Genomic DNA, 19,157 nt, shown 5'->3' on the forward strand with positions numbered 1-19,157 from the left:
AAATCCTGTTTATTTGCCCCCCCCTGGTGTTTAGCCATAACAATCTTGAACTTGAGATAAACAGAGATTATCAAAAAGGTATATGTAGCGATAGCCCACAAATTTGCAAACCCATCTGAATTGATAATAAAGACCAACTGTTCCATCAACTGTGAGAAACAAAACCACTGGCTAAAAGTAAATGGCGAATTACACCTGAATAAAAGAGGTCATCATTCCTTTAATTGTTATTATTATGCACAAGATTACAACTTTACATTTGATATGCTTTGTCTTATCGATATACCCAGGTATGGCACAGTCTACTGAGTATTACCTTGGTGGAGCCTCATGTGGCAGACAATTGGAACCAAACACTGGTCAATTTACTCAAAGACAAAGTCAAGAGGGTAAGTCATTATTTAGAGCTTAGTGACTGCACATCAGTTGTTTTGAGGGTTGTGAAATATCTAAACATTGTGTTTTGGAACCAAGGAATATCCCGAGATATTCCGAGGTCCAAAGCACAATAATTAAAAATGTCATAATACGTGAAAAATAACTGATCGAGGCAAAGTCATTAACCTCATTCATAACCATCACTTTTTTATTTCAATTAAGTCACATTTTCTTCTTCTTAATTTGAAAACAGAACACAATTTTAACTAGCTAAGCTTTACTATACCCTACCACATTTGGCCGTCGCCGAAGCTACCCTAGTTTTAGCCCTGCTACACCGACGGCGCGAAACTCGATGATAGGATTACATTGAATGATGTACGGATTAATAAATTTTAAATTTAATTAATATTCATAATTATTGCTTTGCTTCCCATAATCAGCCAGGAATCTTGCTTTGCTTCCCATAATCAGCCAGGAATCACAAATCTGCATAATGATCGGTTTCTTATTTAAAGAAGAGATAAATAATTATTAATTAACTTAAGGGATCTAAAATGAGCGTTTATTGCGTTTCGACAGTATTTTTTGTGGGACATGAGAGCACCTCAGACCTATCGAATTGCATTCTGAATACGAAGCATGTCTTTCTGATATCAAATAATTTTCATTTTTTGAAAATCACAATATAATACAAATTTTATGACAAATTATAAAAATTTGATATTTTTCAAATTTTGATATATAACAGTCCTCGAAGTAAATTATGTAAATCTAATGATATATTCTTAAAGTGTATGTAGCAGGGAGGAAAAGCCGACGGTCAATTGAAAATTTTGACCTTTCATATTGAAAATATGGATTTTTTTCCCAAAAGACCTAATTTTTTTTGATGTTTTGGGGAAAAAATCCATATCTTCAATACAAAAGTTCAAAATTTTCAATTGATCGTCGGCTTTTCATCCCACCTACATACACTTTAAGTATAAATCATCAGATTTATAAAGTTTACTTCAAGTACTGTTAAATATCAAAATATCAATTTTAATGATTTGCATAAAATGTGTATTAAATTGCAAAAAACAAAAAATCAAAATTATTTGATATCAGAATGACATTCTTCGTATTCAGAATGCAATTCGATATGTCTGATGTGCTCTGATGTCCCAAAATAAATACTGTCCAAACGTTCATACCCCAGCCCTTAAGAACATTAAATAAAAACATTAACTTTTAACAATACTCAGTCATTAATTACCGTATAATATGTAAATTATGATGCACACAGGGAAGGTTACCGTTGTTGCAAGGCTACAGCGACTTCGCCGTTTGATAATTAATCAATTAATGTTCTTAAACAATTAACTTTTATCAATATTCAGTCATTAATGTTATGCCCATGAGGAAGGTTATCGTTGTTGCAGGGCTACAGCGACATCGCCGTTTGATAATTAATGAATTAATTAACAAACAAACAAACTTTATAAATATTCACCCATTAATGCGATGCCTATGGGGAAGGTTATCGTTGTTGCAGGGCTACAGCGACAATGCGACATCGCCGTGTGAACTTTGAACAACAATTTCTCAACAACCCTACTACCGATTTCCATGATTTTTGTACCAAATTTCTTCTTTTTAAAAGACCTTGCTAAGTATAGGCCTAACTGATAAAAATTATCATGATTATACGTCGTTCATAAAATGCCCCTACCACTCACAAGCTTTACTTTACATTGACCGCGTTCTTACGTTCAATACAAATCTGAATAAAGATGGAAGTTAACAGTTCTGTTTCATTCACAATGTTTTGTTGACCTTGTAAAAGAAATGTCTTATGATGCTTATTTTTTCACCTAATTAGTCGGGACTGTATGACCATTTTCTTCTTAATTAACTTTTCAGTGGTAACGGTCCTGTTTTTATTTATAACGACTGCAAGGTATGAAATCACATAAACCAGTGTATACGTCGTTCATAAAAGTAGGGATAACCATCAAAATTTTATGTTGCCCCTATTGCTACAAAAGATTGTTTTCTGGGTAGAACTCATCAACATAAGTATTTTGGCGGTTAAATGGTCAAAATCGGTCAAAAACTTTTCGAATTATGAATTATCAAAGTTTCCCATTCTGACCGGTCATTGGAACAAAATAAAATGACAAGGTCCAAAAATAGCAATTGGGAGCAAAATTGGCATTAGCATATATTTACCTTTATATATTTCTTTATTTTAACATATTTGCAAACATGAAACAAGCATATTGTGAAAGTATCAAAGGGGTTTCTTATGAAATGGCACTTAACTAGTCACTGGCATAAATTATTTTTTCAAACCGAGGCATTGAAATCAGGCATTTAGAGAACATTTGCCAAAAATCATCCAAGATGGCCGATATGGCACAAAATCAAAATTACACTAAGTCCAGGTGAACTTTTTTTTTCACAACCAAGAATTTCAATGTTATTGGGTTTAATATGACCAATTAGTAGGTGTTTAAGTGCCATTGAAGGTCATAACAATAGAGATTATCCACTTCACTCATCATGCTCATGTGTGACTTCTAACAAAAGGCGCTGGTTATACCCGCATGCAATAGTTATACCCGCATGCAATAGCATGCAGGGTATCTTCCCATCCTGTGGTTTCTTCTCCTCCTTTTCTTCCATCAAACACATCATTCTGTCAAGGCTAGCGCTAAAACTACAAAGGCCCTGGGGCCCATATGTGGTACACTTATGGGCCCTACCCGTAGAAGTGCCTTTTGCCCATCTTGGCCCCAGAGGTCAAAGGTCACGGCCCCAGGGGCCCAAATGTGAAAATACAAAGCACACCATTTCTCATCAAATGAAGCAACCTCAGGGCCCTGAGTTGGTACACAGATAGCCCTAGGTGTACTCTATATTTACAAATATACAAGAGCCCCATATGTTATATATTATGGGCCCCAGGGGCCCAAATGTTAAAATATGGTGCAACAGATTGACAAGCCTAGCTCTTAAAGTACAAGATCACTAGGGCTCATACTGCCCTCCCATGACAAAAGGAAGTATGGGACAAATTGATGTTATTGAGATATGGCGCAAAAACCAAATTCTCCTTGATTTAGTAAATATTTTACGTAATATTCATACCACATGGTGTTCTGGTATGTTAAATCAGTGTACCTTATCAACTAGTATCAATTTCCATAAAACAATGATTAATTATTTACATGAAATCATCAAAAACTTTCCAATTGTATGTCCCATACTTCCTTTTGTGGTGGTTTTTCGCCAAATGCCGTATATTTTGTGTGTACAAATCTGAGGAAGCAAGTATTATTTTTGCGATTTACCTACTTTTTGAAGATATAACTTAGCCAAACTTTTATTCAACAAAAAGATAGGGGTATAAACAGTTAATTTAAGCCAAAAAAGGCAATTTGAAAAAAATGTCCCATACTTCCTTTTGTCATGGGAGGGCAGCATATGTGGCGTATGTATGGGCCCTAAGTTGTAGATGTGCCTTTTGCCCATTTTAGCCCCAGATGTACAAGGCTGGGGGCCCCAGGGGCCCAAATTTTAAAACAAAGGGCCGGCCGTTTCTCAGCAAATAAAGTAGCTACAGGGTTCAGATAGGTCTTTTAGTATTATATTGTCATATGTATATATAATCCCCATATGTCACATAATATGGGCCCCAGGGCCCCAAACGCTAAAACATAGGGCCGGTCGTTACTCAGTAAATAAAGCAGCTACAATGCCCAGCTTGAGTCTACTGATAGCACTTGAGAATCATACTTCAACATATGTACATGAGCCCCATAAGTCATATATATTGGGCCCCAGGGCCCCAAACGTTAAAACAAAGGGCCGGCCGTTTCTCATCATATAAAGCAGCTTTATGGCTCAGAGTTGGTACACAGTTTGCACCTGAGAACTTCATTGTTATATGTACATATGAGCCCCATATATCACATAATATTGGCCCCAGGGCCCCAAACGCTAAAACATAGGGCCGGCCGTTACTCAGTAAATAAAGTAGCTACAGTGACCAGCTTGAGTCTACTGATAGCACTAAGAAATTATACTTCAACATAATTATGTACATGGGCCTCATAAGTCAAATATTATGGGCCCCAGGGCCCCAAATGTTAAAACAAAGGGCGGGCCGTTTCTCATCAAATAAGGCAGCTTCCGGGCTCAGCATTTGTACACAGATGGCACCTGAGAATTATATTGTTACTAACACCCACACACCCATCCACCCCACACACGGAGGACTAAACAGACAGATCGTATGGTATCATAATTGGAAATACCAGCGTGATGCGTTAAGGCTGTTCCAGTTAAATTACATACCCAGTGGCAGTTCCATTTCAATTACATAATCCCTCTGAAATGGCCCCAAAAAGGCTGTTCCGTTTAATTTACATACTCCCTCTGAAATGGCTGTTCCATTTAATTTACATACTCCCTCTGGAATAGTTTCCCCTGAATCATATTGCATAGCCTCACTGTGAGTAAGAGAGACTGACAACAGCACCCTATGGAGAATAAGAGAGACGACTCCCCTGGGAGGGAACTTTTTACAATATATTTATTTTAAGTGCTACGACAGTGCAACCTACATTCAATTAAAGCTTGTGACTTGGACTTTCACTTTTTACACATACAATTTCTTTATTTTAAGGCCTGATCAGCAAATAAGGACTGTAAGTTTGGGTACACCAATAACATGCGGGTATGGCCGTATTTGTGTACAAATATATAGCCTTCTAGTTCCTGTAGTATTCCTCATTCAAACCAAAGATACTATACTCAATACATTATGAGTATCTTTGTTCAAACCAATTCAATGCTTGACCTCGGAGTTACCTGCATAACATTCGCGGGCTATTTTGAAACAGTTACGGTTGCACATTCAGGTACTTCTTTTGAAAGTCCTAAACAAGGTATAGCCAGCAGCAAGTTGTAGATGGTATAGGCCTAAATATAAGAAAACGTTTAGGGTTGAGATCAGGTGAAAAATACATCGAATGAGCACGAAATTTCACATTTATGTTCAGAAAGGTGTCTTCTTAATATGATTCGAAAGGAGTATGGAAATTCCAAAGGGAAGCTGGTGATTTAATTTGTAACTCGAGATCTACTTGTTCAATTTTTAACCTTTTTACAGAGGGTATGATAGAGGTATTACTGGCAACTCTGCCAAATTACAGCTCAGTAGGCCACGTTGTTCACCTGATCTTACTGATTTGAATATTTTGTGCCATTCTTGAGCAGTGCTGAACTCAGCCACTGGCAATTAAGCGCACTGTGGCGATGGACCAATTTTGACTTGCACTTTCAGAAAAACAAAATAAGTTATGTTGCTGTAATTTGCAAGATAGTTACAAAATATAATTGGCATTAACGTCCCCAATTTTTACAGAAAAATATTGAAAAATAAAAGAATGAGATCAATTTAGAAATGTCTGTGCAAGCAGTGCAAAGTTGAGCTCCCTGCATGTCTATGGGAGTGTTCTAATCAAGTTGATGGTTCATTGGTCATCCCTAATAAAAGGCCCCAACCAGTGATAACCAGGTGCAAAAGTTCTGTTTCTTCTTAATTAACTTTTCAGTGGTCACGGTCCTGTTTTTATTTATAATATCTGGAAATTATGAAATCACATAAACCAGTGTATACGTCGTTCATAAAATGCCCCAACCAGTGACAACCAGGTACAAACTAAGTTATGTGCATTATGCGCTTACCAATGACAACTTAGTAATATTTCCTCTTGTCAACAAACAAGCAACTCCCCATTTCACATGTGCATCATATGTATATCGCCCAAGCATAATCATCTACAATCCAATGATCACTTGTATCAATATGCAAATATATGATTCAATACGTGCATGTTGAATAATAGGGATTAGGTTTTTAACAGCTTTTCACGGTTGTTTGATGGGATCATTTATTCGTTTTTCAAACAAAACATCATGTACAACCAAATTTTAGGCTTAAACAGCTAAAAGTGATATCATGCTAATGTCAACAGATGATTTTTAGTCGTTCTCAACTTTAATTTCCCTCTTTTACAAAATTATTCACTTTTATAGTAATTTTTAAAGCTTTTTCGGATATAGAATGTATCTATTAATGATAAAATTGGTGGCGCTATTTAGTTACTGGAAATTACTCTTTCAAGCTTTTAATACAAATAATTCCTTTTATTCTTTAATAAAATATGTTTATAAAATTTCCTTGTTGCTTGTTTCACCTATTGCAGCTGTTTTAATGGCAGTATTAATCACCTAACCCTTGCAAATAAAAAAATATGATTTATGATAAATAGCGCCATCTATAGTTTGCATTTAGTTAATAATGGAGCCAATTCTATATACATCAAACAGCCGTGTTTTAAGTCGGGCCTGGGCGGGCGAAGCATAAATAAACATGTGTTGCTTAATCCTAAAACCAAGCTGGTCATTTATTTTTATTCTTTAAATAATCAAATAATAATAAAAAATCACTTGCGGCGTCCCTGTAGCACGGCAACAGCGGTACCTTCACCCAATGGCAAGGTATAGGTTAGCGGCGTCGCTGTAGCACGGCAACAGCTATACCTTCCTCCTCTTCATTACATTTATTTGATCAAGTCATTACAAAATAGCACAGCAACAACGATAGCTTCGCGCCGTCGGTGTAGCCCAGTAAAAAGGTATAGCTTCGCGCCGTCGCTGTAGCACGGCAACAGCGATACCTTCGCTCAGTCAGTGTAGCCCAGTAAAAAGGTATAGCTTCGCGCCGTCGCTGTAGCACAGCAACAGTGATACCTTCCTCCCCTACATTAATTTGGTGACATGACCAAATAAGGTATACCTCAGTGCCGTCGGTGTTACCATACAGAAATAGGTATACTTTCGCGCCGTCGCTTTAGCCCCTCAAAAATGTCTAGCTTCACGTTGTCGCTGTAGCATGGCAACAACGACACCTTCGCGCCGCCGGAAATAGGTATACCTTCGCGCCCTCAATTTAGCCCCTCAAAAAGTCTAGCTTTGTGCGGTCGCTGTAGCACGGCAACAATGACACCTTCGCACCGTCGGTGTAGCCCATTGAAAAGGTATAGCTTCGCGCCGTCGCTGTAGCACGGCAACAGCGATACCTTTGCGCCGTCGGTGTAGTCCTGTAGAAAGGTCTAGCTTTGCGCCGTCGCTGTAGCACGGCAACAACGATACCTTCCTCCACCACACTCATTTGCTAATATGACAACTTTAACAATTAGGCCTACATAAGGTGCACCTTTGCACCGTCAGTGTAGCCTTACGGAAATAGGTCTACCTTACCGCCGTCGGTGTAGGCCCCTCATAAAAGGTCTAACTTCGCGCCGTCGTTGTAGCACGGCAACAGCGATACCTTCACGGCGTCGCTGTAGCACAGTAACAACGATACCTTCATTCACCATCACATCATTATTCAATATATGATACTTAACGTATTTACTCCATGAAATAAATGCTACTCATTCTTAATCAAACCACTCATTAACAATTAACATTCCTCTTATCAATATAACTTTAATCACTATTAACAATCATTGTTAATTTCTTACAACAACCCTCTTATCCCTCACACTCATCATTATTATGTCATAATTATTAATTAACTACCATCGCCCTCTAATCCATCATAATAATTAGAATTATATAATCATTCATAACCAATTACAATCGGCCTCTTATACGTCACACTAATTATAATTATATCATGCTTATTAACATCATCTTTTGATGCGGTCATCATTATCTATTATGCATAATTAATACTTCTAAGCCATTATATAATGCAATATAGTTATTTCATTATGCTTAAATTAAATTCAAATGACATTACTACTATCTAGAAGTAACCACAATAATTTAATCGTACTAACACTTATTACCTTGATGAATGCAAACTTCATTAAGTCAAACGCCGACATACTTAATTAAAAACCTGACTCATATACCTCTAACTTAATTTAAATCTATCCCATTAATAAGTAATTCGCGCCGACGTCGGTGTAGTTTTACAAAAAAAGGTGCAGCTTCGCAGCGCCGTCGATGTGGTAGGGTATTCTCCTTTTAACTGTATCTTTCGTTTCCCCTGTAAAAAATTGAATAGCCCATTAGGGAAATACATCTAGCAACCAATCACACTAGCACGCAATCAGGTGATGTCCAATTACGGATGCATAATATGTGATGTAGCGCGGTCATTGTAAAGCATACTTTTATAGCTGCGTCATGAGACGGGGTCATTATACTTTTTCAATAACCTGCATTTGCATCCACGTATTTAAGAGTTATTATCTGTGATTGGATTAAACACATCGCGTATATTCATGAGGTTATGAATGGATGATAAGGCCATGAAAAACAAGTGGTTGATTGTCCTAAACCACTTTTTGGGGTATGGTCTGTTGGAAACATTATAGTAGTTTTATCTTCTCAAAGAGTTGTAGGTCAAGAAGAGAGCACATTCCATTATGAAGTTACATGCTTTTTAAGGAATTGAAATATTGATTGAGAGCAACTATATGTATATAATAAATAATTTTGAGCAGTGAAACTATTCATCTTGTGTTGTGTGAGTAAAATTATGAATGTGTCAATCTTCATTTGAATGACAATAGCTCCCAGATGCAACATCCTATTAGCTTCACATTACGTTTTGTTATCTGGAGAGATTTGATCATGTCTCACCTCCTTTTTCAACCAAATCAATGGTAATAACTCTTGAAGTGAGGGATCAACATTTAACCACACATTGCCTCCAGGAAACACTCACTTCCTGGAAACTGAATACTACACAGGGTCATTTTTATGTAACTCATTGACCTATTTGTGTCATATATTGCCTCTAGCTATAATGACATCCATGTGATCTGGATAACTCATTGATAGATACGAACCTCTGGAGGGAATCCAATTTTTAATCAATTCTCTCCAGGAAGTGAAACGTAATGAGATTATCAGATCATTAAGTTCATATAATTGCCCCTTTCTAGAAGCTTAAAAATTACAATTATCAATTTGATATTTTTAACATTTAAAAAATGTCACATATCCCTGGTTCCAATTATTTTGGTACATTATGTATTCTTCCCTTTATCACTGTATGCATGAATCTCTTAAAACCAGCAGGGTTTCAGAATGATAGAATTCCTGTGAACAGCAGTGAAAATCTCTAATCCTCTAAGCACAGGTTTGTTTTCATAACAAGAGTGCAATAAATACCATTATATTTTGTTTTTAGTTATCTATTGAGCAGAAAATAGACCTTTGGGCAGCCATTGATGTGACTGACAAGCATGGGGATATCAGCAAAATATTCATTGATGCAGCCTTTGATGCACTAAACCAGTTCTTGATGAATGTAAGTTTCTGGACATACATAATAAATACACAATACTTTGATGTAGCAATGTTACCATTTGAAAGCTTTCACATTGCACGTAATACTTTATGAGCCCACATCTAGCGGTGTTTTCTGTATTTTATTTGATACATATTTCATTGTTAACAGTAAGTTTAGTCATTTTGTTCACAGTGCACTGCTGTGTAAATGCACAGGATTGCTGTAACTTCTAATGATGTCAGAAAAAACAAGTATCATTTTTCTATTATGTTGATGATGCTTACAAGAAAACGTATGGAAAAAAATTTGTCTCATTACTTATTTTGAAGTCTGCGCAAACTGTTTAGAACTTGAACTCAATAAAATCTCCCAGTAAAGAACTTTACAACAACGCCGAAATGTGTGTAACAGCTACACATACAACCCGACATGTTATACCCCATTTGAAATTCCCACAGTCACAAACAGTCGCGCTTTATCGATTAACCTGCCGGCCTATTCAGGGGACGTAATTCTTGGCACACACGTTAGCTCTGCCGCGTGATACAACTCCCTATGTCATTTTAAAAATTGCACAAATTTCCAAAGAAAGGTTCCCATGCTCACGATGATTAAACTTTGATATCAAATTTGGTTTCAATCTTCGAAGGAGAGTGTAAAGCAAATTATTATATAAATTATTTTGTCATAAACTCATCAGAATCTGCTTAAATGGAGATGGAACTACTGGAGACTTTCTTTTCTGGATGTGTTTATATATATATATATACACAATATATACATTGTGCAGGCCAGAAAGCTTGATCTCAGTGTTTCAACCAAATTGAGGCTTTCTGGCTAAACTGCAATTTGCTCTACGAGATGTGGCTATAGAATTGTGCTATATAGATCTGCATTATGAAGTGTGATTGGATTAAAGCTTTATGGTTTCAAAAATGTGTGGGTGTTGGTGATTATTTTGGTACCATAATATCAAAATGACCAAAAAGTGAGGATGTACGATTAGCTTCAGTCATTTATGTAAATACCCTGTGGGTTTCTTTGAAGAAAATTGCATGGGGATGTGCCACACAGACTTTCAGATGCTGACTTTCTATATACTTATTTTTTGCTGATTTTGCAACCCATCAGTACTGCCAATTTTTCATAAAAGGTATACCCAACATTGCTAAATCTTCCCAAATCGGGTGCTTAAGGGCAATTGAGCACATTGGTCTTTACTTAAAACCCAACCCATCGATATACCAAAATCACTCAGGGGTACCCCAAAACTGTGGCACATCCCTGTTGCAAGCATTTTAGTATGGTGGATGAAAAATCTGGGGTTAGATCTTAGGGTTATCAGATTCGAATGTTACTCAGTACTATTATAGTACCTTTATAGATTCTGATGACAAAAGATTTGTTGTTTCATTCAAATTTTGATTTAGGATAAGGGAGACAAGAATGTATTTGCCAAGGTTGGTGAGTGGATCAACAGCAAGTCAGAAAAGATTGGTGCCCTGTTCTCTAGTTTTCTTTTGAAATCCTGGCCCAAACCAAGGGTTAGAGGTCAAGATGTAGATGAGATGCAACTCCTGGAACATGTGCTGAGATGGACACCTTTTGTCAACTACTTCAATTTCAGAGGTATATATTTTTTTTGTTATTGTTGAAGCTGTTAATGTTGTTGTTTTAATTTTGATTACACACGCAATTACATAGCATAGTTAATTTTGTGCTTCTGAGCATGTGCATGTGAAGGGATTAAGCAACATTAATCATTGTGTGAACAATGATTTATTCTGGGTTGGATTCTCTAACATCAACAATTGAGAGAGATTACTGACAAGCTGTTAATTTTTACTTGATTAAATTTTGCATGTTCATGGATTAAATTTGTGCAATAATTTTGACACCAAATTTGACATATAACTACAGATATAATAAACTAGATTTCGCGGTTCTCGGGTTGGGCGGTTCTCGTGATAGGCCTATCTCTAATTACCCAACACCCGTTACCCATAATACTTGTCCTAACCTTTCAAACTACTACGATATGCGTCGCTCAATGATTAATCAACTCTGTTAATGTTTTGTAGCTGTGGCGCTTACTCGTAGGCTACCCATAATCTGAAAACCCATCGTTCGCCTCTTTCAAACCTTGTCCTGCTACCACATTGGAGGACCCCAAAATACCCCGAAATACAACCCAAACGGGTTATACCATAACTGATGATTTTTATGTTAATCCTGTCTTGAAAATAGGCCTATTGGTCCGATGAGATGCACCTGTTAGTCACACTGTAATGTTTTTCCGATGCGCGCGACTGTACTCCGCGACACTCCCCGCGTTGATACTCGCGATAGCGCACCGCATGAAAGCACGCGATAGTGCACCGTGCGTGAACGAAAACTTCGCGGGGACGCGAACGCGATAAGCGCAGCGGACAGAGGACGGACGGACACGCCGTAATTAGTATTAAGATAAACTACAGTGAAACAGTTGGGCATATTACACACAAAACCATACAAGAAGTTTACAACACATCTCCGGATCCCAGTTAAGTATCCACTGCCTCAAATTAACCTCTCATCATCTAGATCAATTCCGCACATTCAATCAAGTGCAATAATAAACAGGTCTCATATTGTAATAATAGCCAATCAAGATGAAAAATATAACGCCAAGAAAATGTGTACTTATTCAGAAATCAGCTTGTAAAAGCTATATCTTCTGAAAGATGAGGAGGTTAACATTGCATATAAGTGTTGTTAATCTTATTGTAACTGGAAGCCCAAGGGAAACAATCGGTTGTTTTCCATTAAAAGTGTTCCAAAGTCATATTCTAAAGATTAAATGTCATCCTCAGCTTTGAGCGTCAGTTGGTGCTTCATCATCAGTATGACCAAGGCCAGGGGTGAAGTGCTATTTGAATATATAACCATTGTTAAATTGGTAACTCTGCGAAGAAATAAATCCAATCTATCGTCATCAGCCGTATTATAACAGAATAATATAAGGTTTTTTGTCAAAATTTCACTCTTAAGTAAAGAAGGTGAAGAGTAAAGTTTAAATTCAATTTCACAATTCTCAACGAGAAGCACACATTTTTGATTGGTTTTATATGTTGAATAAGGAAGGATAATATATCATGTTTGGTATCCAAATGTGTGTATTTACTCTTTCCAAATATGTATTTTGGTGTCCCCTTGGCCAATCTTTATGAAAGATATGATGGATCAAAATGGTAAAGAGACTTTTGGGACACCCTGTATATTGTGTGTTTTGCTAAATAAAGGAGCTCAATCCTAATCCTTTAGTTAAATCTAACTGGCAATGAAAGTTCAATTTTAGCCTGATAATTATATGAATACATGAATACAAAAGCCACCTAAGTCCATGCGAAGTTATTTTGAGAGAAAAACCCGTGTATCATTTTAATTCCTTCAGTTAGATTTACCTGGTCAATATGGTAAGTTTTACGTGCAAATGAGTGGATTAACCTGTATTAGGTATGACGATTAGCATTTCAGGGACTTCGTGGGGTTCATTTTAAATTTTGGAACAAAATAAAGCACACAGGTATGTATAATGTTGATAAGCATTCTGCCATGTAATTAGACTGGCCCCAGTCTCGGTTCGGTTCCATCTCTGGATAATGTAACAATAAATAATTACGTAATGCCCTATGAAAAAAATGCCAACTCCCCCCTTATTTTCTTCAATGCCAAAAACCCATTCCTCTTCATCCACAAATCGACGCCACTAATTACACCCACCACAGTCAACCATGCAGCAATATAGAAATATACTCGTATTATAAGTGAACGCGAAAGTCCATTGAGCGCTGATTCCGAGACTGGTCCAATCTGTTAGAGATCTCACTTCCAAATATTCGTTCAACGACGAACGGTGATGCCGATGTCAATTACGAAAGCCCCGCCCCAGTTTCAATTCAAATATGGTAGCACAAAGCTATGCCGCGGGATGTGACGCAAGATCGGATGGGACACTTGTCAACAACTGAGAGGTATTGAGCTCAAGTGGCACGCGCCTGATAGACCCATGGTACGCAATAATAATAAAAGGCAACCACTCGACTCGGACTTAGGCCTATTGTCCATATTGCGTACATTATCAAGTGCGGTTTGCAAATGTTTGCACATTATTTAGCTAGGAAGCTTTTTCAAATATCCCCGCTGCCAAGCTGCGTTGATTGGTCGGATACAATATCGTTGTTTAGTCGCTACACAAACGTTAATGTAGTGAAAACATGGACGTGGTATATAGAAAAATTGCGTGACTCCAAATCCGTAAAAGTGAACTTCCAGCAGTTTGTGGGAGCTGGAAGTCAAATTGCCTACAGACTGGGAGGGTCCGTGTATTGGGTTGATTTTTAATGCTATGTAATCTACATTACCAGTCGTTCTCCACGGACCCGAGGGAGGGTCTACCATGTAATATAAACCACACACTTTCCTTTATTAAACCCATTTTTGTTCAAAAGTCATTCTCTAGCAATGAATGTGTTACAAGTGGACTTTTATACATACTGGATTTCAATCAATGTGTTACAAGACTCAAATCATGGAATTGGGTGATTCTTTCATACATGCTATTTTTCACATGCCCAATAGACACAGAGAATGAATTTGAGTTGTTCTTTCATCCATATGACAGGCCTATGTATAGCAACAATTTCCCATGCTTAACTCAATTTGGCCAAAGTATGGACTTAGGTGGCTTTTGTATTCATATATTCATATTCTTATTATTAGTCAACAGACGTGGCAAGAAATTTCAAATTTCCGCTTGTGCTTTTTATGGCATATAAAATGCCAAAATATTTATAGAAGAGAAAAGAAACAAATAATACATGTTGGATAACACACCGTTTCGAGGTCTAAAAAGGGTGTTGTTATCTGTAGCCTATTGGTTTTATGCTAATGCTGTTACATAATCAAGTATGTGGTATCATACATGTGGTTTGACAGACAAATGTGCAGTCTTTATGTGATCAGAAACAAATTTAATCAAAATAATCCAAACATGGAGTAAAAGATTAACTTTTGAATTACACTGACTGACCCCTATACCATATCTTTTTGGAGTAGGGCATAACTTATGTACACTAGACTAAAATAAAACTATTATTTGATATATTTTGTTTTGTAGCCAATGATAACGCAGGCTTTACAGAGATCCTCTCTGCAGAAGCAAGATCGCAACTGGATTATGCAAAGTCAATCTTCATCTCAGTATCCGAAGCTGTCCAAGATGGCAGCTTATTTGTCAAACAACTCCAGCTCATTACAACAGATGGACAATGTCGTCAGCAGTTTAAAGATCTGTATAAGATCATGGCATGTGCAAAGCAAGGAAGTAGTGTAGATGAGAAACCACAAAGTGGAGCAGAGACAAAGGGACAAATAGATAGGCATGATAAAATGGTGGTAAGGCTACTGAATACAAGGAAACGGGAGTTGGATGAATTGCAACACCAGAGACAGCTCAATCAAACTCTTGTTGCTGTGTGCTGTACAATAGCTCAAGGTGTGTGACTTTTGTACTTGGTATAAATAATAAGATTATAAAGTAAATTAGTGTTTCATTCATATATTTTCATGACTAAACGATTGTTCATGCCCGATGGCAGCTTCCGTTTATACATACCAGAACATTTTGTGATTTTAATTTCATCAAAATGATAACAAAAAATGACAACTAACATAATTAAAAAAACATGATTTTACTTCATTTTCCCTGCCTCGCGAATGCACATGCGGTCCACTGGGCATTAGCGTTGTTTAAGCCCGCCTCTCAAAAAAATCACACATGTTTATATAGCGCATATTAAATGTTATTATTATATCTTTTGTTTGTGGAGGTTAAAAGTTCCGCCTGGAAAGGGTTTTTGTGAATATTTAATGATATACCCTTTTGGTTGGATAAAACTCCAGAATAACTGATCTCCAATATTGTTTCATAAGCCAAAGACTTTGAAGAAAGCTGTTTTATTAGAATCTAGAACCCATTGAATTTTTATTGATGATTGTCTTTGATAAGACTGAAAACTTATTGCAAGTGTTCCATAGAACACACCGCTGGCATTATGTATGGTAATGCTTTTATATACTATTATCTGATGCCTAACTACAGAATTGGGTATGAAATATTTTTTATCTTTCAAGAGAGCCTTGTAACATTTTAGATGCCTTTATGGTTATATAATCAAACTATCATCTTGGGGTAATTTGACAGGAGCATAAGGCAAATAAAGTGTATACACTATTTATAAAATTTTGCAATTTTATAGTTGATTGTCACCAAGTTGAACAGAAACTAAGAACAGATGTTTGTGAGCTCCAACTGAATAAAGTCTGCATGTCAATTACAATGCAGCAACTTGAACAACATGGACTAGTGATCCAGCCAACCATTACACTTTTCTCACATCCAAGACCTGTCCAGGAAGTGCTAGAACAGTTGCATATGATTCATGAGTGCAAAGTGTTTAAGAAGTAAGTCTCTGATTTGATTTGATTTGATTTGATTTTATTTGGTACTCAGAAATTACAATGTTTATATATAAATAGACAATTAACAATAATATAAGATGTACACATTTTTAAAAACAACACATTAGGATGATAAAACATTATAAAAACATTATAAAACAGCAGAGCACCAAGGATAGCCAAAAAGCTTTTCAAAAGAAAAGCTTATTTCCATTGGGGTCCTTAAACATATATGAGGGGAGGGGGAATGCAAAGAACACTGAAGACAAAAAAATATGAAACACCAACACAAAATATTGCACATGAAGTGAGACCAGCTCACATTAATTGGCTTGACCAGCAAGGTGTTTTTTGACTAAAATTTTGAAAGTGTTGATTTTATTAACTTGCTTGATTCCCTTTGGCAAAGCGTTCCAATGATGAATAGTGGTGTTGTAGAATGTGTGACTAGCTTGACCTTTACAAAGATGAACAACAAAGTTGTATGGGCTACCACTGGTGCTGTGCCTATGAGCTGCAGATATACGAGTAAAATACAATTTGAAATATTCAGGGGCAAGATTATGAAAAATCTTAAAAGCATGATTTAGTTTAAGCTGAATAACCCTATCATTGACTGAAAGCATCCCAACCTTATTCAACTCGTTTTGACCAATGTGGGAACGGGGCCCCAAACCCAAAATATATCTGACAGTCTTATTTTGCATGACTTGAAGTTTATTTTTGTAATGTTGAGAAATTGACGAATACCACGAAGAGCAAGCGTAATCAAAATGACATAATATTAAGGCCGATGACAGTATCTTGCGGGTTTTCATATTAAGGAAGCCAGCCTGTCTATATAAAAATTTGAGTCTACCGCTGGTCTTCTGAATGACGTTTGCAGCAATAGAATCACCAGACAATGTGTTATCAAGAGTGACACCCAAATACTTGACAGACGTAGAGTTTTCAATAGTCTCACCATTGCATTTGACAGAGAAGTTATCAATAGTATTGAGCTTCCTTTTAGTTCCAAACAGAATGCACTCAGTCTTACCGAGATGAAGGGACAGTTTGTTATCGATCAACCATTGTTCTGCAGCAATCAAACATTTGCCCCAATGTCACACTCACCAAGGTAATTTTCGCTATATTCTGGTTCATGTTATTCTAAAGATACTTCATTTGTTGCAAAAGCCATGCATCTTAGAAACAAAGAGGGTAATGGCCGAGCGGGTAAATACGATCTGCATGGGTTCAAGCCTTGGGCTTGCCTTCAGTGAGAATTCATTTGCCTATCCCAAAATGTTCCTGCAATTATGTTCTGTTACTGTGAGGTTAGTTTATTTATCAGACATAATTTCTCTGATTGTGAAGCATACTCTGCTGCTTCAAGCAGTACATAAGAATATAATTGTTTGTAGAATTCCTTCTCACCCCCATACACGTCTGCTTAGTACATGCAGATATATGTAGTGTATGAACGACGTCTCATGGTTTGGAAAGTCATAAAGCTGGTGGTCCCAGGAAGAGGCAAAACCCTGTGCACGTTAAGTATTAGAGCTATTCGAAAAGAGAAGGGGGACCATCCCTGGTTCTGATATCTGCAATCAATCGTAGGTTCCAGGATCATGCATAGGTAATCTGTGCATGTAAAGCTTGTGCGACAATACTCAAATTTAGGTACAGCATGTATATAGGAAGAAGAAGAGTGCTAACAGACCTTTTTGAGACCACCGGCCCTATTTGAAATATATTAATCATGGTATGTATTTGTCAGTATTTGATAGAAAGTTACTCCCCATAAAAATATTTATGTTATACGTTTTTTTACCAACAGACTACTAAAGAGTCAAGCAGCAGAAGTGAGAAGCAAGAAGGCTGAACCGGCTGCCGTGCTGTCAATCTTGGAAGTAGCAACACAGGTGTTTGGTCCTGTGTATAATAACCAACTCATAGAAGTCATCACCAAACTCAGCACAGAAGCCATCACACTGGGTGAAGTGGATAACTTGTTCCGGGATATTATAAGTAGACCAGAAATCCTACAGAGTGAGCTTCAGATGCTTGCCAGGATGAGACCCAAGTCTCGGCTGAGAGATGCAGTGTGGGTGGCAAAGAAATTGAACAAGATTCAGGAATATTATCAAGTCCAGCATCAAGCACAGGCAGCAGGGGAATTGCTGAAGATACGCGATGCTTTCGTTCTCAAAGGAAACTTTAAACCTATGGAGACATTGAACAATGTGGTAAGTAGAATACTTTGATTAATATCATTATTAAACAGTTTATGTTAGGAATCTCTTAAGAATATATCAACTAAAATGTATCAAACTAAGCTGAAAATAGTGATCTTTGATCTTTTGATGATTGCATGGATTATAACCCCACTTCTAGATGTGCACAACTGACACATATATATAGTTTCAGTTAAGGACAACTTAAAAAAAATATTGTAGATAATTCAATGTTATTTTGGTTAAATAATCATCCACACTTCTCTCCACGTAAGTAGATTTGAGCAGATTAGTGTTGATTCTGAGAAAATAATCCACAGTTTATTCAACATATTATACTGAATGATATCATACATGTAGCAATGGTTTAATGTGGAGGAATGGCTTTAGATAATTAGCTAGACAATATAATATCTGAACTGCTGTTTTGCTAATTTTATATATGTGTTATCAGTGGTGAGTTGAATGCTATTCCCCTTATAGTGGAAGTTCAACAATTTCAAGAATACATGTAATGCACACTTAACCAAATTCTTAAGGAGACTAAATCTAAATTACAATATACTGGAAAATTTTGTTATATACATACTTAAATACCTCATTCAGCATGATGCTACTTTATTCCACTTAGCTATATGCATTTGAATGACAAAGGTAGAGTTTCAAAAGTGACAATTTGAATATTTTCT

At 36.7% G+C, this 19,157-nt stretch overlaps 1 protein-coding gene across 1 annotated transcript in view; it reads left to right on the forward strand.

The window, feature by feature from the left end:
• Window positions 1–19,157, forward strand: part of LOC140150840 (E3 ubiquitin-protein ligase rnf213-alpha-like) — a 54,564-nt gene that overhangs the window by 8,047 nt on the left and 27,360 nt on the right. Inside the window, exons 7-12 of the mRNA XM_072172982.1 lie at window positions 291–389; window positions 9,647–9,766; window positions 11,179–11,377; window positions 14,907–15,284; window positions 16,048–16,252; window positions 18,072–18,480. Of these exons, the coding sequence (XP_072029083.1) occupies window positions 291–389; window positions 9,647–9,766; window positions 11,179–11,377; window positions 14,907–15,284; window positions 16,048–16,252; window positions 18,072–18,480 (1,410 nt within the window). The remainder of the gene's footprint in view (window positions 1–290; window positions 390–9,646; window positions 9,767–11,178; window positions 11,378–14,906; window positions 15,285–16,047; window positions 16,253–18,071; window positions 18,481–19,157) is intronic.

Source organism: Amphiura filiformis, chromosome 4, assembly GCF_039555335.1.
Source record: "Amphiura filiformis chromosome 4, Afil_fr2py, whole genome shotgun sequence".
NCBI classification, from domain to species: domain Eukaryota; kingdom Metazoa; phylum Echinodermata; class Ophiuroidea; order Amphilepidida; family Amphiuridae; genus Amphiura; species Amphiura filiformis.